The sequence below is a fragment of the Rhinolophus hipposideros genome, assembly GCF_964194185.1.
Source record: "Rhinolophus hipposideros genome assembly, chromosome: 15".
Lineage (NCBI taxonomy): Eukaryota > Metazoa > Chordata > Mammalia > Chiroptera > Rhinolophidae > Rhinolophus > Rhinolophus hipposideros.
This window is the reverse complement of record NC_138061.1, coordinates 64,331,585-64,351,713: the sequence shown is the minus strand read 5'-3', so window position 1 is coordinate 64,351,713 and position 20,129 is coordinate 64,331,585. Positions and strand designations below refer to the sequence as shown.

Here is a 20,129-nt window from a genome sequence, read left to right as displayed (position 1 = left end):
ACACCTAGAAACCTACAGACGAGGTGGGCTGTAGATGCAGTGTGATCAGTAGCTTAGCCGTGTCTTCAGGTACCAAGTACTTAAATTCTCTCCTAAGGCCAGTTTTCCTTGTGGTTATAATATCTCTCTTTGCACTGTAGCCCAACTGCCCAGCAGCCACTGGGCTGTTTCCATGTTCACATGCAGCAGGACAGACCAAGAGAGAAAACTCTCCCCAACCTAAAAAGTACAGTAGTCCGCCTTTATCTGAGGGGGGTGCTTTCCAAGACCCAGTGGATGCCTGAAACCTTGGATAGTACCAAACCTTATATATGCTGTTTTACCTGTGATAAAATTTAATTTATAAATTAGGCATAGTAAGTGAGCAACAATAACGAAATAGAATAATTACAACAATATACTGTAATAAAAGTTCAGCAAACGTGGTGTAGCTCTTCAAATGTCCTACTGTACTGCACTCACCCTTCTTTTTCTTGTGATAATGTAAGATGACACAGTGCCTACGTGATGAGGGGAAATGAAGTGAGTGACGTAAGCATTGTGATGTAGCGTTAGGCTATTCTAAGGGTGACTTGAACAGAAGCACTGTGATACCACGACAGTCAGTCTGATAACCTAGACGGCTACTATGTGACTAGTGGGTGGGGCGTGTGTACAGTGTACCTACACTGGACAAGGGGAGGATTTGAGGACGGAGCTGGATGTTGTGAGACTTCATCACGCTACTCAGAATGGTGTGCAGTTTAAAACTTACAAATTGTTCATTTCTGGAATTTTCCATTTAATGCGTTTGGACTGAGACTGCAGAAAGGAAAACCGAGGATAAGGAGAATACCGTCAGTCCTTCCTTGCACTGCGTGAGCCAGTCTTCCAGGCTCCTGAGTGGGCTAGTGAGCGTCACCGGGGCCGTATGTGCCGACAGCCCTCTGCGTCTCCCCAGCTCGCTATAGCCAGACTGGTCAGAGTCCCATGCAGCTCACCCCTGGGAAGGAAGAGGGATACCTGCACAAAATGGGGTTCTGTTAGCAGGGAGAGAGAGGACAAGAGGATGTGGAGATGGTGGCCATGAGCAGTCTGTCAGCTACCTGTGTGTAGGTAAATTAGGGTGATTCCATCAGTAAACTTGTTTTTTAAAAGACTTATTCTGAATATTTTTCCAAGTTTTCAGATACTCTCCATTTTATTTAACAGACCCTTATAGTATTTACTGTATGGTACTGTTGTAAGCACTTTACAGATATTAACTGATTTAATCTTTATGTAGCCCTCTATGATCAGTGCTGTTATTATTCCCACTTTAAGATGAGAAATGAGGCTCAGAGAGCTTAGTGTGCCTAAGTTCACAGTCTGTGTGGGTTCAGCCCTAGGCAGGGCCCCTAACCTGTGCTGTGTTAAAGAATGAGATGATTTAGTCAACCCTTCTCTTATTTAAGGATGTTTAGGTAGAAATTGCACATCAATAAATAGGAAAAATAAGCCCACTTTTCCCAGTGTCAGTAGTGCTGCGCTGTGAATCCAGTACATAAGTGTTTCTTTGGGATTGCTGGGCGAGCATGTGACGGCTGTTGTTGCGTCTCTTGCTGTGTCATGCTCAGCTGCTTTCCACAACGTGCAGCCCGCACTCCATGGGTGGGCTTTCCACTAGAAGCGGCCACTGTGATGGCACACTGTGGCACACTTAGGCACACTGTGATGCTCCTCCCCTTGCTTTTTATCACATGGAGAAGAGAGTGGCACCGTACACGAAAGAACAGGCTACAGCTTTCAGGAGACTGGCTCTGGGCATTGGTCCGTCTCCTGGTGTAACCATGTCACCTTGGATACATCACCCTTCCAAACTTTGTCCACGGCATTTCAGTCCTGCTGACTTCCCAGGACTGTGAGATTGAATTGAAATTTGTTGAAATTCTGTGGGTGAAAACTCTTGGAAGACTGTAAAGGCTCAAACAAATCGAAGATCTCATGTTCCCTTAGGTGAAGATACACTATGTAATACCCTCACTAATCTGCAATAGAGGAGGAAAAAGTATTTTTGTCACATAATTTTTGTTTTTCTTTTACTTTAGACATTATATTTTAATGTATTTTCTGGTAGTTTCTCTTAATACCTGCGTTTACTAATAGATGAATGGGATTGAAGACATTTCTCTTGGTTATATTAACCTCAATACTTTTTCTTTAAAGAAAATATCAATAGATTTCCATAGCTAGGATTCTCTTTTTTGAGCTGTTAAGTTTTGTTTGTTTGTTTGTTTTTTTTTGGCAATTAATCATCTATATGCTGTCATTCATGGTTGTGTTTTCTTCTTGGGTGTTTTGGGTGCAGGTTCGAGGGGTTGGGTCCGACTCTAATTGTTTGTCCAACAACAGTGATGCATCAGTGGGTGAAGGAATTTCACGTGTGGTGGCCTCCGTTCCGAGTGGCAGTTCTACACGAAACCGGCTCTTATGCCCACAAAAAGGTAACATTACTACACGTCAGAACCTTTTCGTTTGTTTTGTCTTAAAGCCCTCCATTTTACATACTTGTGTTTTCTTTCATCCATGTATTTCTCAAATGTATGTTTCTGTCATGCATTGAAACTTGTTAGTGATTTAATTAACAGCTCTGTATTTTGAAAACAATTATGAATGTAGGCTTTATCATTCACAGTCCCTAGTGGTGTTGCGACATGTTGTTGTCCAGTGAAACCACTGGGCATGGCCTGAACGCGTGAGTGGAACCGTGAGTCGGGCCTACATAACAGTTAACTGGCTCGATGGCGGCACTTTAAACAGTTTTAGGAAGGTGGATATAAAATGTCATGTAATAACTCTTACTTGGCAAATGCATTTGTTAATATGCTTTTCAAACATACTTTTATTTAATAAAAGAACAACCTCTCATTTTGAGAATTCTACAATTTACATTCATTGCTTTATAGTTAAGTTGTTTTTTGTCCTCTGAAACCTTGGTTGTCAGAGAACTATATCACTGTATTTTCATAGTTGTATTTCCTCACTTATTCATAGTTTTAGCCACATTATCTAAAAGGAGGTTTAAGCTATGCTCTTGTGGATAGCATAGATATATTGTATTATGCTTTTTTATTTTCATCTCTGTCTCACCATCTAGACTACAAGCTCCATAGAGTAGGGATTGTGTTGTCCTCATTTTTGTATCCCAGGTGCCCCCTAAGCATTTGCTGAGTGAATAATAATTACACATTTTTACTGTGGGTTTGCAGGTTGTTTTATTGACAAGAAGTGGCAGTTTATTATGAGTTCTTTCCTGCGTGTTTGGAGCTCTTGAGTGAGCTCTCGGGTACCCTGTGAAAGAGCTCGTAGCGAGTGCTGGCCTCACTGAGTTAGACACATGTGAGTCGCTATACTCCAGTGTTCCTTTAATTTTGCCAATACTCCTTTCCTCCATATTCCCATCTGTTTTGCTATTGCGAGTAAGCAGAACTTCGATAAAAGTGAATCAGGAATATCTATAATTTAGTAGCTCAAGTTTGGTGAGATGGAATCTTTTACTAGCTGTTGTCAGAACCACTGACTTTGCCCTGAATTTTAAATGATAAATGTAAAGTAAACTGAGTTAAAATATAAATGCTGTGATTAAAAAAAAAAGATGTTTTTAGCAGCATAGTAACAGTTTAGATTTTTTTTCTAGTCAAAATAAATTGTTGTAATCATCCTGTTATCACCCTTGTAAACATTTGTTATTCCGTTTTTCACTTCCATTCTCTGTTGACATCTTTTAATTGTATTGTTTTGTATTGTAAATTCTGTGGCTCGATTTATTAGTTGATGTTTGTCTTTAAAAGGCAAATTTTTCATACATTCTGTATCGTTTTCTTTTGGGCTAGTGAAGTGTGTAATTTCACACCTTCACTTGGAAGTGGCTCACCTGCATTCCCTCTGTAACTATAACCTGAAGGACTACCTTCGTGTAGACAAAATACATTGACTTGTTAATGGAAATAGACTGGCATTGGTCGGTGTCTCTGTGATGCTTCTTTAACTTGTTTAGGGGGCAAATCTTAGCAAACATATTTTACTCTTGTTGACAATGATTCCGCCTTCTCAGGTTGTTTTGCAGACACAGACACTTGGATGCACATGATTGATTGCTCATAATTTTTTTTCAGTTCTTTACAGTTCACCAAGGACTTTAACTTGAAGTTTCTTAACTTTTGAGGAAAAGTGGTAGACTTGTGTTTTTACTCTCACCCTTAACTCTTTCTACTGTTCCTTTTCCGTTGTAAAATATCTCAGATCTCTAAAGATGTAAGTTGTCAGGCAAAGAATCAAGATGATGTTCTCTTGCATCATTCAAACCATAGTCTCGACTTAGAAACACAAGCAGTTTATTGTTTATTAAGAATGCTAATGTCATTTTAGTAAGTGTGATGATGACACATCAAAAATGTGTTAATTCCTTTGCACAGACCTTGTTAGTAACATTTCCAAGATCAAAACTCTGGCTTCTGGATTCAAGCACCAAAGTGGTATTTGATCCTTCTGCTCTGTCCCTTTTTATTTTTATGTATAGACCTTTTTCACCACCTCCTGCACACCTGTTGGCTCACAGATGTGTGTTAGATTGCACACACATCTGTGAAACATATAAGAAACATAATAGAGTATGTTTCTTAGTCATATTTCAAATATTCTGCCAGTGCCAATCTGGCCTCGGAGCCGCATCTAACTTCTGACTTCCTTTCCATCCTTATTAGCTGCGATTCCTTTGCTTCGTGGGAGCTTTCTGTGCCTGCTGGCTGCCCTTTCTCCATGTAGTAGTGGCACCGGCATGGGCACTTTCAGTGCTTGGGAAGTAGAGAAAAGAAGAGGATTTCTCTTTAAGATACTTAAAAGAGCAATAATGCCAGTTCTGCTTATTATTCAAGTGGGTTATCTGTATTATCCTAATGATTTATTGTAGCTGATCTGACTTAAAATTTTGAAATTTTTGCATTTAGAGACCATATCAAATGATCAGTTTCTGAGTGAAGCTCATCTATCACTCTTCTTCCCTGAATAGCCTTTCAGCTTGCCACCTCTTCTGACACTTGATCTTGTGTTATCGTTGTTAATGTTCTCTTTAGAGCAGAATTTAGAATTGTCAAAGAAACACCCAGCAACCATGCAAAAAATCTGTGGCTGGTATTCCCAACCTACCAATCAAATCAGATAAAAGACATCTTAGTCTTCTGAATCTCCTTTTATGATCAGTTGAAATCTCAGTTAACAGGAATCAAAGATTTTCCCTTTCTTGTTATGTTTTATGATCGCTTTTTCTAACAGAAAAACTTGGTGTGTGAGTCTGTTAATACCGTGCTTCCCTGAAAATAAGACTTGGCCGGACCATCAGCCCTAATGCGTCTTTTGGAGCAAAAATTAATATAAGACCCAGTCTTATATTATATTATATTATATTATATTATATTATATTATAGACCCGGTCTTACATTATAGTCAAATAAGACCAGGGCTTATATTAATTTTTGCTCCAAAAGACGCATTAGAACTGATGGTCCAGCTAGGTCTTATTTTGGGGGAAACATGGTATTTATTTGTTGCATAACTGTAAACATAATATTCCAGGTATTTGATGCTGTTAGGGCTCTAAAAAATGGATATGTTGTTTTTAACTGACCTTGAAAAGCTAACCATTTTCTTGGGGAAAGAAACAGTTGTCACTTCATGTCCCTCCCACCTTTTTCTTCTATGTAGGATATAGAATAGTTCAGATAATTCAAAGAGTTTTATCTCATTTTTATTAATTCATGGCATTTAGAGGCTTACAAGTGGGAAATGTAATAATGGCATAAAGGTTTAAAGCATAGATTTTGTAACTACCAGACGAGGGTGTGAGTCCCGGGTATGTCATTTTACAGCTTTGTGCCCTTGGGCAAGTTACTTAGCTTCTCTGAGGCTAGTTTGATCTCCCGCAAAATGGGATTTTTTGGTAATTTTGTTGGGATTTGTTAATATGTGTGTAGGAAAAGGTTACATTTATTCAGGTAATTTTTACTTAGAAACAAAGAATATTGTAGACCTCTTCACCTTAGTAGTTGAGAAAAGAGGCTCCGACATTGTGATTCATTCAATATAAATACATTGCGGATAGAAGGTTCACACCTGCTTTATCAAAAATGTGCATGGTGATTTACATACAGACCGTTTTTCTCATGTCCAGATACATTTGGCCCCAAATGGAAACAATGAAATAGAATGTTAAAATTCTTTTGGGGAACTACAAGGTGTGATTAAAGAAGAAACCAACCACACAAAAACTGGGGCATTAGTGAAAACTATCATTGTGTGTTCTTTAAAAAGGCCTGTTTTCTGAAGCACTAAAGGAACAAGATTTGGCTTTTAAAAGCTGGAATGAAGTCAAGTAAAAACATAACAGAAGTAGGAAAGGGCCACACGGTCCCTCAAGCATCCTAAGTATTTCAGACCCGTTCCAAGTACACAAATGAGTACGCAGAGTGAGGTAGCTCCTAGTACCTTCAGAGACGGTGTATATAACTGATAGAAGAAATCGTAGATGCTCGTTCTGTGAGGTGGATTGTGCAATTGTGCTGCTGGGGCCCATTTTTCTTCATCGTCAGCACAAATCCTTGTTTATTAAAGATTTAGCTTGAAGGAAATTTTAATTAATTACAGGTGCAGCAAATCCTGCCTGGGAAGCTGCCGTGCTGTTTGCGTGAGTGGCCTTCGCGTGCCGTGCTCCCTGCGCTCCCGCTGCCTGACAGAGTGATTTATGGCTGTGTTTTCCACCAGGCCACTGTTTGCCCTCTAGGAGCGATTGGTCTCCTGAGCCCCCGTAATAACAGCAGTCCTTTCACAGACGTCTTTTAGTGACAACAGCACTGCATTCAGTAAGTCAGGCTAATTGCAGATGTACCCTATTAATTGCAAAAGCTAGGAGAGGTTACATATTTTACAAGCTTTTAATTTGAAACCGCCCGAGATGATTTGTCTTAAGTGTTTAGATAGAGATGTCCGTAATACTCAACAATTCACTATTATTGAAACTCCAGCCTGGACAGTTACAGAATTCTGAGATTGAATCAGGTGAAAACAGTCTTAGATGTGTGTTTACCCAATGGCTGTTAAGTAAGTGGAGGTTATCTTTTCGATGGGGACATTTTCAAAATTTTCTTACTCCTTTTTATAAAAGTGTCTTCTTAGTTTGTGTTCATCATTATCCATCTATAGCGAACATTACAGAGTTTTTCAAATAAACTTCAGTCCTTAAACATACAAGAAAAGCTGAACATCGTTCCACTGGGATGTATTCCAGAGGCTCCGTGTCTCACTTGTTTAACTTGGTGAAGTGATGTCCGGAATCCAGCTCAGGGTCATGTTCCTGGGAGGTCAGTTGCATGACCACGGTGAGTCTGTGATCCAGCAGCTAGGAGTTCTGGGGAGCACATTTGCAGGGTTTAGTTGTGACTTAGTGGATATTTTATAAATAAGAGTGGTAATTTAACTTCTATTTTTTAAGCCCCACACAGTTGGAGTTTTCATCTCCCCTTTCTCTGTGCATACAAAGAGCTCTGTGCCTGGAGGAGAATGGAGCATGGAGCATTCCGGGTTTCTTTGCTGTCATCTCATGCCCTACCTGCTTTATGGCTTCTAGCAGCCACTGCTCTTCTGGAGGAGGCATGGGGGTAGAGTTGGGCTAGCTGCCTGCCCAGCATCTCCATGGAAAATTTAGATGTGCAAGAACTATTGAAATCATCACCGGCTTCTAAAAGTCCCAGACTGGTGTGGTGAGGGGTGAGGGGTGCAGCAGTGCACCTCCTGGCAGCCAGCTTTCCAGTGGGGCCCGTGGCGGTGGGGTAGCACTGGGGGCAGGGAGGAGTGACGCAGGCCAGTCCTGTTTGTGCGGCTGTGATCCCTGAGGTATTTACAGCTGCGTTCATCATAGGTACAGAGTCAGGTTAAATAGGTGTAGTATGGAGCAGGCACTAGTATTGTGCACAGCGAGGGGGCAAAATGGCGGTCATAGTAAGAACGCAGCTCTCACCTGTCGGGCCTTTCCTAGGTACCAGGTAGCTATGGCAGCTGCTCTCTGAAGTGTTAATGACTGTGAAGTGTCCAGTGCATTATGACATGAGAACACAGTTTCCTCCTCTTTATTTTTCGCTTTCAAAAATTTCCCGGCCCTTGTCATACTCTTTGTTATTCTATTGAATTAAAAAAATACTCTAATCCTAGTTTGTTAAGATAATATCATTTTTGAAGATGATAGAGTTTATAAAATTTGTATGATTGTGATTACATGAATTATTCCATCGGGTATCTTGATATTTATATACTCTTATATTCCTGTAATAAGTCTTATTAGGTTAATATATTGCAAGATTTTATTATAAAGTAATGGCTCTTTAATGTGTTGTGTCTGCCAGTTTTGAAAACAGGTTTTTGCTGGCTTTATATTAATGATTTGGAATGCATTTTATCCTTTTCTCTATTTTGGAACAGTTGAAATAACAATCAATTCCTACTTCGCTCATGAAATCCTCTGGGTGTGGTAGACTTTTGGTGGGAATAGCATAACATCTTGTCCAGGTTCTTTAGTATTGGTCTGATCGGGTTGTCTCATTTTTCTTGGGTCAATTTGGTAATTTATTTTTCTAACAGTCGTCCTCTGTCAGATGTTCAGTTTTTGGTATTAGACTGCACGTGGTGGGGTTAGCATTTGTGTTCTCTGCACCGCCATGGCCTTCCTTTGACAGCTTTCATGCCGTGCCTCTGAGTCTCTCTGTTCGTTGGGCTGACTTTTCAGAGGTTTGTCTGTTCTGGTTGGTCTTTTCAAAGACTTACTTAGTTTTTTGCTTTATCAGTTCTACCAAGTTTTTTTCTTTAAGATTCACTAACGTTTATTTTTATCTTACTAATTCTCTCATTTTCCTTTTTTCAGCAGCTTGCATTGAGTGCTGAGTTTGATTTCAGGCTTTTTGAATAGAGTGTAAAACATGAGTTTTCTTTGTGTGGGCTGAAGCTCTGCTGATAGCTAGGAAAAGGAGCTCACTAATGGTGATACTCAGATCCTTTGCACCTTAATTTTTAAATGTTTTGTTTCCTTTAATGTTACTGTCTCTCTTCTGATTTGTCAGACTCTGAGAGGTTACTACAGTCAGGTCCCGTGAAGGTGATGGCTCTGCCACTTTGTCAGTGCAGCTCTAAGGAACTTGCTTTTGTTTTGTTGTAGTGCTTTTCGGTAGGTAAAGTTTCACGGCTCTTCTTTCTTTGTGTTGTCTCATTTAAAATAAAAATCATCCCTCTTTTTTCTGTTCCCTTCTTTTCGTCTGATATTTATATTTCTAATCCTGCCCTGTTTTTGTTTGCATTTCCTTGGTATATCTTTTGATAATTCCCCTATTTTCTAATTTCCTTGCCAGTCTACTTTGGGTTTCTTTTAATCATGAGACTGTTTTTACCATACTTACCCAGTGAAAAGACTAGCTGCTAGTAACCCACTGTCGTATGGCGACCCCTGACATGTTTAGTCTTTTTTGCCCTGTTGTAGTTTAATAGTTCTACAAGCTATTTATTTTTTCACCTTTATGCCGAAGTAGCAACTGTTAATCAGTAAGTGGGCATGAATGTTTAGCAAATGTCTTTCAACCAATTGCGGTTAAGAATTAAATACTATCTGTCACCCTGTTCAACACATGGACAGGGTGAGATTTTTAGTTCTCTTGTATTTTCCCGTATTCTTACTCTAGGTTTTGTTAAACGAAACCGGAATTATAGCAACACTTAAAAATACTTCCCTTTTTATATTTTGGATCCTTTCTTAGCAGTGTTTTAATATTTACTTGATTATTGTTTTAATAATTTATTTTGAGAACTGGTGTATATATTACGTGTAATTTTCTTTTAAAGTTTTTTTCTTTTATAGTAAAATAAGAGGCAGTGTTGTCTAACATTTAGTTAATACTAGCTTTGGAGTTGGCTGGCTTTCCACATTCAAGTCCTGATTCCACCACTTACCAGCTGTGTGACCTGATATATTATTTACTATCCCTAAGACACGGTTTTCTCATCTGTAAAACGGGAGTTAGTAACAGGACCCCTGTTCTCTCTCAGAGTTGCTGTGTCTGTGACGAGTTTCCTGCTGGGGAGGTCTGTTATCTGCGGGCACAGCTTCCACTCACAGAAAGGGACCATGTCCTCTTCTTAGTGACGGTACCCGCTGCGCCCTCTGGGTGTCCCATACTGTACCTCGCCCATCTCCTGTTGGTTTATTTTCTGTCCTTGCCTGTCTGAAGGTAGAGTTTGTTTTTCCTTTCAAGCGTGGCTGCTATTGTAGTTCGGATCAGTGCAGAGTTCCAGGTTCACTGCTTCCCCCAGAACTATGGAAAGATTTCTCTTTGAGTTCTGACATGTTTAGTGTTACAGAAAAGATGTTCAACACTGATGGAGCCTTTTTCCTCTCCAGGGAATCTTGTTCTATTTTGTTCAGAAGCTATAGCATTTTCTCTTGTTTTTCTTTATTTTTGGAATTCAGACAGCTCGTAGGTATATGCCTAGGTCTATGTCTTTTCATGGTTTCTGCCTGACACTTGGTGATATTTTACTCTGTAGACTCAAGTCTCTCCTCAAAATTTTTTTCTGCGTTTAAAAAAAAATCATTGCTTTTGATTGTTTCTTCTCTATCCTCCTGGAATTCATGTGATAAATCGTTAGAGTTCCAGTATTTGTCTTTCTTATCTTCTTGGCTTTTCTCTCATTTTCTTGCTTTTGTTTTAAAATAAATCACTTTCCATCTACCTTGTTGTTCCAAGTTTAACAAGGATTGACACAAAGGATGTTTCCGAAAAATAAAAATTAAGTAAGTGTTTATATATTATAACTTTTTCTGGTCTTCTTTTGAGCCCCCTTCCCCGATAGTGGATATGTTCGGCAGTGTTTGCCACTTAGAGATACACGAAACATACAGGAAACTTCTGTTGCTGATAATGTACAATTGTAGGTATTATGTTTGTATACATATTTATGAAGTGCTTTGGCTTACATCACGATTGGAAGATTGTCATTTCAAGACTGCTTATTAACTGAACTTCTTATTTAAAACTGGCTTTACCGTTTTAGGAGAAACTAATTCGAGATATTGCTCATTGTCACGGAATTTTGATCACTTCTTACTCTTACATTCGCCTGATGCAAGATGATATTAGCAGGCATGACTGGCACTATGTGATCTTGGACGAAGGACACAAAATCCGAAACCCAAATGCTGCCATCACCCTTGCTTGCAAACAGGTATGACCTTAAATAACAAGGGGGATTTCTGGGTGGATCGTAGTATGTAATTGAGAATAAACTCCCTGATTTTAGTAACACACTTATGGAATCTTTTCTTATGCCTTTGCATAAGGAATTTGAAACACACATTTTGCCTTCACGCAGAAAATTCTTTATTCTTGCCCTTAATCATGGTTTTCTAAAATTCTAATTGTTCACATTACTTAATATCTCTTGTAGGGATCAGTTGTTAGAATGTAACCAAATCCAACTCTAATCCATTGTATTCAGCTTGAACAATAAGAAAAATATTCTTCCCAATTTTTTTATCTGTATGTAATTGAAAAATTCAAATTGCATAAAATGTTTATGTTTTGGAGGAAACCAAAATGATATGTATTAAATAACAAGATTGTGTGGGAGTATTTTGGGGTAGTGAGTGACCATCTGTTAAGAGGTAACTTTAATAAAGAAATATTTTCTTTCCCGAAATAGTTCCGCACCCCTCATCGCATCATCTTGTCTGGCTCACCAATGCAAAACAACCTCCGGGAGCTGTGGTCGCTCTTTGACTTTATCTTCCCAGGAAAGCTGGGCACATTGCCTGTGTTTATGGAGCAGTTCTCAGTCCCCATCACCATGGGGGGGTATTCAAACGCCTCCCCAGTACAGGTAATGTATTAGGCAGGTAACACTTTCGGCATTTCAATATTTCTAATGTTCCCGCTCAGTACTATATACTCTGTAGCCAAGTCATTCAGAATATTAGGGAGATGGCCTAATGTCTGATAAAAATCAAAAATTATTTTTGCTTGATAGCTCGGATTTTTCCAGGTAAGTTTTTAAAAATCCTGTAAAATACTTGAGCAGTCAGAAATTATGAGATAAGAGTGAGTCAGTTCTGGACAGCATATAGCAGTGCGAACTGGGGTAGTGCATCTTATAAAGTAGTCTGAAGGCTCAGAAAAGAGGAAACTGGAGGGGGATTGTTCAGGGAAGAGTTAATGAGACATGTATCCCTTATTCTGATTCTGGGAAAACAGGCGGAGAAGAACGATGACATTCTAGATTAGGGTAACAGTGTGGAGGCAGCTGCTTTGTGTGGCTGTGAGCAGCAAAGAGACACACTTGACAGGACTGGAGATGCTGGTGGGGGAGTAGAAGGTGAGCTGAGGGTTCCGGTAGTGGGAGCCTTGAGAGGGAGGTCGGGCGCTCAGGCAAGGAAATGTCACTGAGGGTGTCTGAGCAGGACCCTGGGACAGGGCTGTTCTTAGAGAGTCACTCAGGCTGTGGGTAGTTGTGGGAGGGAGGCTGGCATTGAGTACCTGCAGGAATCATGAGGGCCTGCTCCTGGACCTGGGTGGTGGTCCTGAGAATGGAAGTGGAGAGCAAGGACCCCAGCGGGGGTGGGGGGGCATTTTTGTAGGTAGAACAAACAAGGTGTGGAGGCTGATAGGATAAAGAAAACGGCGTATGGGGTCATGCTCTTGCTGCAGCTGACCCCCGAGGATTCAGGCCTGGGTGATCTGTAGCATGGGGCTGTCACAGACAGGAGCATCAAGAGGTGAAGCCGACCTGAGGGCAGAGTCCCGCCTGGGTGAGAGGCAGGGTTTCTGCACAGCTCTCAGGGGGCCTGTGTCTGCCAGGTCGTGCCTGGCCGCAAAGCTTTTCACCAACAGAGACGTTCACGTGTTTTGAGGTACTTAATTAGAAAAACAATTTTAGGCATTTAAAATTAAAGGGTTGTCAACAACAATTTTAATACTTTTTACATTTTGAGATTGAATGATTTTCAGTTAACTTTTGTAGGGTCTCTCTTCCTCCACTGAATAACTGTTGTTCTGCATTTATCGTGCTCTTTTTTTAAACTTTTTATTTTAAAATAATTTCAAACTTAACAGAAAGTTGCAAGAACCATAAAAAAGAACTCCTATGTACTCTTCACCCAGATTCACCAATTGTTAGCATTTTGCTAACATTCTGCCACATTTGCTCTAGCTTTCCTTCCCTCCCTCACTGCACCTCTGTATATGCACATAAATTTATAGTATTTTTTTCTGAATCACTGTGAGCATGTTGCAGATGATGTCATTTTCCTCCAAATCCTTCAGGGTGTGTTTCTAAAGAACAAGGACATTCTCTTCCATAACTACAGTGTAAACATCAAAATCGGGAGGAAATTTAATATCTATATAATTCTGTGATTGAAAGTATATGTCATTCATATTCTACCAATTCTTCTAGTGATATCTTTGTCTCTTTAGTCTCCTTTAGTCTGGGACAGTTTCTCTAATCTTTCTTATGCCTTCCAATGACCTTGGCAGTTTCAGAGACCACAGGCCTGTCATTTTATAGCATGTATCTCGCTTTGGTTTGTCTTCCATTCTTTGTGATTGGATTCAGATTATGCATTTTTGGCGAGAATGTCACAGAAGTGACGTATCTTTCTCATTCTTCATATCTGGAGGTACATGCTGTTGGCGGTATTAATTGATGGTGGTCTGATTACTTGTGTGAGGTGCTATTTGCCAGGTTTCTAAACTCTTCAGACATACCATTTCTCTTTTGGAGTTAATAAATCATTTGTGGAGAAATACTTTGAGACCACCATGTAATATGGCTGTTTTTTCCTTGAAGTCCTTGTTTCAGAAGTTTGTGCACTTTTTTCCATTTTTAGATTATAAGGTCCTTGGGAGCAGAGGTGTAGTTTTTATTTGCTCCTTTCTGTTTGAGTCCATGGCTGCCACACATTATTGAATCCCAAGAAGATAGTCTGTCAGCAGATGTTTATTGTGTCAGGCTGGGGCTAAAATGACGGGAGATGGCCAGCGACTGGAACCTTTCTGTGAATAGTATTCCCAGCTCATGGCGGGGTCCGTAGAGGGAAAATAAACATGATCATAATGCAGGGTAATAAGATCTGTTATCAACGATATACAGTATTAGAGACTGTGGGAGTCAGAAAGGCTTCCTGAGGCCCAGACGACTACACTAGGACCTGAAAGGTAGGGGAAGGTGAGGAGGAAGAACAGTAACTGTTATACCAAACGTGGGGACTGCTTCTTGGATCTGTATGTTAAGCTTGTGCAGAGGATTTTAGAACTAAAAAGAACCTGAGGAGTCATCTAATCGAACCTCCTTATTTCATGCTCAAGGTTATTGAGACTCAGCATTTTGGTGACTTGTCTAAGGTCACACAACTCTGGAAGGAGCAGAGCTGGGTGTACTTATGACTCTACCTGGTCAGGAATAGGAAGAAATCGTGGGCATGCTCAGCTCGGTATCCATTTTCCACAGCACTGCGGAGTTGGAAGTGATAGAGAAATAGTGATAGAGAAACAGCTGGATTCCCCCTCCTGTGTTTTTTTTACTCACAGAGAAAAGGACAGGAGAATCAGCTTTATTGCCTGAAGCACGGGATTCTTTAGGAAGGTTGGACTGGGGAATGTGGCTTGACATCAAGACTAAAATAAGGTTTCTTAGTCTTTCCTGAATTCCTATCCTCACCCCAGCCTAGAGCTTAAGATCTTCCTCTGGGGAGAGTTGGATATGACAGACCCAGACCTGTCCCCAGCTGTGCTGGGCTCTGACCCTTGTTAGTTCACCACAGTGGCTCAGGAGCAGGGGAGCTCCTAGAGGGGTGGACGAGCAGGAGAGAATAGGCCGCCCAACAGCCCCGTCCTGGTTTTCCAGCATCACCAACCAGCTTACTGGCTCTTCGGCAGGAGAAGTGTGGGTAGAGGTGAGGATGTAAGGACAGTTTCCTTAAAACACTGTGCTTATTTTTAGGAAGAATTTAAACAAGTACTTCCTTGGTGAGACTATAATGTCTTGTTAAATTCTGAAACTTAATCCTCTCTGCATTATAACCCATAATATGTACCTGTCTTAATGGTAATTTTTATCAGTGTCTGAATGATACATTTATGGGGTTACCTGTAACTAAAAGTTGTTGATTAATTGAGCTTCTTTCTTATTGTCTGCTATTCCAAGTAAAACCTATTTTTTTATGTTTACACATGCACATACACATAAGATAAACACACATGTATACATACTTGAAGTCTTCTTAGGGTCTTTTAAAATGTTTTCTTTTTTAATGTTAATTCTGTAATGTGATTTTTTTCTGTATTACGATCAAGCTCTTTTTGTCATTCATTTCGCAGCTTTCTTAAGATTAAACTTTGGTTGCATTTTTTCTTGTTCTATTAAATAGTAATTTACTAGGTTGTTAAGCCTATTTAGATTGTTTTTTAAGGTATCAATAATTCATTGAATTCTTTGTTTGCCCTTAAGTGAATTGCAGAGGGAGTGGTTTCCTGCGCTGTGGGCCTTTGTGTTTATACGTACAGTTAATACCTGTCTCCTGTGGCTGTGCTCCATTACAAAGCCAGCTGTCCATTGTAGGCCGGAGTGCCCTTTCATTTCTGGACTCACGGGGCTTTTCTTGATCCTACTCTCCTAAGTCTCCGTGGGCAGTGGTCTCCGCTGATGATCTTCTTGCGTCCATTGCTGCAGCTTTCCCCAGAGTTGGCTTTTGCTCTTCAGTCTTGCAGGGTCGCAGTTCCTTTGTAGCTTTTGGAGAATACAAGCTTATAAGCAAAGATTTGTTTGAAAGCATTGTGTTTTCCCTAGAGGGTGGTTGAGAACCAAATAAATCTTGACCTTAGGGTTTAACTATGCAATAATTAAAGAACGTGTAGAAGAATAGGGCACAAAATTACCAGTGTTCTTTTGTTGGTACATTTTGGTTAAGGTTTTTTTTACTGATATTATGATGACAGCTACCACCTCCTGGAGTATATTTAACTTATACTAATTTTTTAAAACCATTTTGCAGCCATTGCCAACCACAGTCATTGGTGATTCTTTTGAAAATTCTTTTTTTAAGCATTGGAATCAGTTGAGAGGTAAGAACAAACACATTCCTTAAACATGTGGTAATTGTTTCTTCTTTTCTCTTACTAAAGGTCAAAACTGCTTATAAGTGTGCGTGTGTCTTACGGGATACCATAAACCCATATCTACTGCGGAGAATGAAGTCAGATGTCAAAATGAGTCTTTCTTTGCCAGATAAAAACGAACAGGTCTGTAAATCCAGGAGTTACCAAAACACTCCTAAAACACGAGCATACCTGTCTATCTGCTCTGCTTTTCATATGCAGACTTGGTGAGGCTGACTGGAGTCCCAGGTGCTGTGGGGCAGGCCGATCTACACCCATATGTACCTGTATGTGCCCGGGGAGCCCGCTGTGGTATCTGCCCTCAGGAAGACGCTTCTCTCATCCACAGGCTTAGCTCTCTCTTATTAACACATGGATTCCCACAGCTACTCTTCTCGAACTTTTCCATTTGCCTCAAAGTCCCCAATTCATTCAGGCTACAAATTGTACTAGGTACCAGCCACATGCCTGGGAGATAGCAGTGAGTGAAGCAAACACTTGTTCTCATTAAACTCGTGTTCATTTTTGGGGAGAGACAGTCAAAAATAAATACATCAGGTGGCCGGTGGCGGTAAGTGTGGAGACAACAATGAGGCAGGGTAAGGGAGATAGATAGGGAGTGCTGAGGGCAAGGATTTGGGGAAGCAGGCTTTTATAAGGGACAGTCAGAGAAGACCTCTGATAAACTGACATTTGAGCAGAGGCCTAAAGAAGGTGAAGGAGGGACTTATAGGGGATTTTGGAGGAAGAGCATTCTAGATGGATGGAAAGTAGGGGTGTGTTCGTATGTTCAGGGACCAGCAAGGCCGCCAGTGTAGCTGGAAGGCAGGAGCAAGGAGAAGGCTCAAAGGAAGCAGTCGGGTCGCCCGCCAGATCACCAGAGCCCACAGGTCGTGGGGAAGACTGGAGGAGATTCACAGGAAGATACTGAGCAAAGGAGTGATATCATCTGACTTCAGTTTTCAAAGAATCATCGTTTAAAATTCCACCCTAGTGCTCTATGAATAGATGAATGCACCTCCTATTCAGAATCTAAGAGTGAATGCACTGCAGATTTTGAATGCTGAAACTGTAAAGGACCTGGGAGCTCTGTCATCCATGCTCCTTTCCTCACTGCCTTTTCCCTCCCCACCAGAACTCACCTCCACGTTTAGGCTTTGGTCTTAGCATTCCCCTCACTTCCTGCTGGTTACTCAGGACACAGCTCTCTGAGCTGCGTCTAATTCTCAGTCAGCCAGCTGATGTGTTTATGTGTCCTTTGTAATCTCTCATGTATCTGCTTTACATCCTCATCAGTTAGAGCAGTTTAGTGTGGCTGGTCTTTCAGCCACGGGCACCATCCTCTCCATTCAGCATTGCACATTGTTGCTGGATTCATTTTTCCAAGGCTTGTTTCCCTATCAGCATACCTTTGATGTCCATCTCCCCACAAAGAAGACTGATTTAGCTGTTTGTGTCGACTTATTTTCACTGGAATACCTGAATCCCTCTTCCTCTGTTCCATGCAGTAGCTGTGGTACATTGCTTCCTGTTTTTAAACATGAGCCACTTTTCCCTCCCTTTGCATATGTTGTTCCCTCCAGCAAGCACATACACAAACAAGCTCCATGTGAAGACCCCACAGGCTCCCCACTGGAGCTCCTTGAGGTTGGCATTCTGTTTTCAGACTCTGCATGACACCTAGAACGGTGATTCGCAGACACTAGGTACCTGGTGAATAGCTTGTCCAATTTACTTGGTGATTGAGAGAGGCTTTTCTCTTGCCATTTTTAAAGGATTGAAATGTGAATTTAAGAAATTCCTGAGTTATGAACACTCAGGTTCAGGTCAGAAAGATTACTCAGGGAGTATCTGAAAGCATTGGAGGGAAAGAAAATGGAGGCAAGTGGAATGAGTTAGCCAGTCCCTGTATATTCCTCAAGAGCAAAGCTGTGGGCCTGAACGGAGGCGAAGGTGGGACTGGCAGGAGGAGGCGGAGGGCCTGGAGACCCCCAGGTTTCTCACGTGGATGCTGGGATGGCGCTGTTGCAGCAGAGGCTTCAGAAGGACACACAACTCAGAGGAGACAGCTGATGAGTTTAATTTAGCTTACTATGTTTGAAGTGCGAGGGAACATCTTCTTGACCAAAAGGCAGTCATAAATGGGTTCAGGACTGAGGAGAGTTCTAGTCTGGGTGTAGCTATGACCTGTGAGCAGGGAAGGTGTTCAAGTTACAAGAAGGGGTGAGTTTGCCCAAGGAGTCCATGTAGAATGTGAAGAGAAGCAGCCCAGGGAAAGGGCAAAATTAAGGAGAAGGTAGTAGAGGAGTGAGCTGGGAGGACGAGAGGCCCAGGTGGAGATGCAAGGGATGGCTCAGGAGAAGCGGAGTCCAGAGGCCCTGAGCACCCAGTGTGTGGCAACTAGGAAGTTACAGTGACCTCGTCCATCACAGTCCCAGTGGCACCAGCGGAAGTGCCCTCCCGGCTTGTGCTGGGTTCATGAGTGACTAGAAGGCAAGGAAGTAAAGCTGGTTATTGTACATGATACTTTCGGAGTTTTCGCCTTCGAATTTTGGAGAGTCTGAAGGGTGGAGCTATGTCCTGAGGAAGGTGATGAGTGGGTTTTCACATCTGGTGGGAAGGTTGAAGGATTGCCTTTGATTCCATATAGGAACCTATTCCTTTGAGACTAAAGGAAAATACGCTGAGGCAGATGAAGAAACAGATAAATTTTAGGAAATGAAAACTATAGAGAACGATGCCTGATAGCGTCAGTGTTATTTTTGTTGTTTTGTTTTTGTTTGATTGTTTTTAAGTAGAGATTGAGACAGAGGTGGGTGGGTGGCTTGAGGGGAGTGAGAAGTGTTGTCACAGCCATTCTGGGTTTGCAGAAGGTGCTGGGCAGGGAGTGCATAGAGGGTTCCCTTGGAGACCAGGAGCAGGCAGTGGCAGGACTTCACCCTCGTGAGTGACATTCTCCAGCAGTGCTCAACCCTTAACTGGGAAGGAGGACAGAAGGCAGGTGGTTGAGTTAATCTACATTTGGAAGTTTACAGGGCAGTGGCAGTGGGTGGCAGGGGTGTGACTGAAGGACAATGCCTTGGGAATATGACTAGCCAAGGAGGAAAGTTGAGCCATGAGGTGACAGCGGTCCACTTGGAAAATGAGGAAGGTTGAGAAGCAGAATCAGAGTACATGACGGCATGGAGTATTTGCTGCAGTTGGGCTGGCAGGGTGGGGTTGCTGCCAGAGAAGAGTCTGGAAAACCTGTTGACCTGCGCTTAGAACTCCAGGAAAGGGGGTGTGCCGGCGGAGTCACGGGCCCTGGTCAGGTTTGCACATGGGAGACGGTCGGGCGCTTGTTGGCTAGGTTGGAGGAAGGTGTCTCTGTGCACCTGGCCTTGAACTTGCCTGTGAGCAGGAAACCAGGCTTCAGGGGCTGTGAGGACAGTGCGGACCAAGAGATGGATGGATGACAGAAATGGGAGCTGGTGAGAGGAGGGGGCTGCGCTCACTGTTCAGCTCACAGATGTGGCTTCGTTTGGGTTCTTTGAAACAAGAGGTACATTGTTAACATTGCATACATTATACTGTTTTGATTAGAAAATTTTGTTGGTATTTTAATAATTTTATTCTGTTAAATTTCTTTTGAAATTACATAGTTTCTCTCTCTTTTGCCCCCATAGGTCTTATTTTGCCGTCTTACAGATGAGCAACATAAAGTCTACCAAAATTTCATCGATTCCAAAGAAGTTTACAGAATTCTCAATGGAGAGCTACAGGTCAGCCTACTGACAGAAGCCGGAGAAATGAATTGTGGACCAAGGGAAGTGGGGAAAGAAAGGAAACTAGTACTAGTCAGGGTTCACTCTTACTCTTGAAAACATTACCGTGTGAACCTTCACTTAGTTTGGAGCCCTTCCAGAAGTGAGAGAACACACGATTAAATTTCAG

General features: G+C 41.5%; 1 protein-coding gene across 1 annotated transcript in view; it reads left to right on the top strand.

Moving 5' to 3' along the window:
- ERCC6 (ERCC excision repair 6, chromatin remodeling factor) overlaps nt 1-20,129 on the top strand; it is a 76,550-nt gene that overhangs the window by 41,650 nt on the left and 14,771 nt on the right. The window contains exons 8-12 of the mRNA XM_081075068.1: nt 2,327-2,462; nt 11,101-11,271; nt 11,749-11,925; nt 16,224-16,340; nt 19,862-19,957. Coding sequence (XP_080931194.1) covers nt 2,327-2,462; nt 11,101-11,271; nt 11,749-11,925; nt 16,224-16,340; nt 19,862-19,957 — 697 coding nt within the window. The remainder of the gene's footprint in view (nt 1-2,326; nt 2,463-11,100; nt 11,272-11,748; nt 11,926-16,223; nt 16,341-19,861; nt 19,958-20,129) is intronic.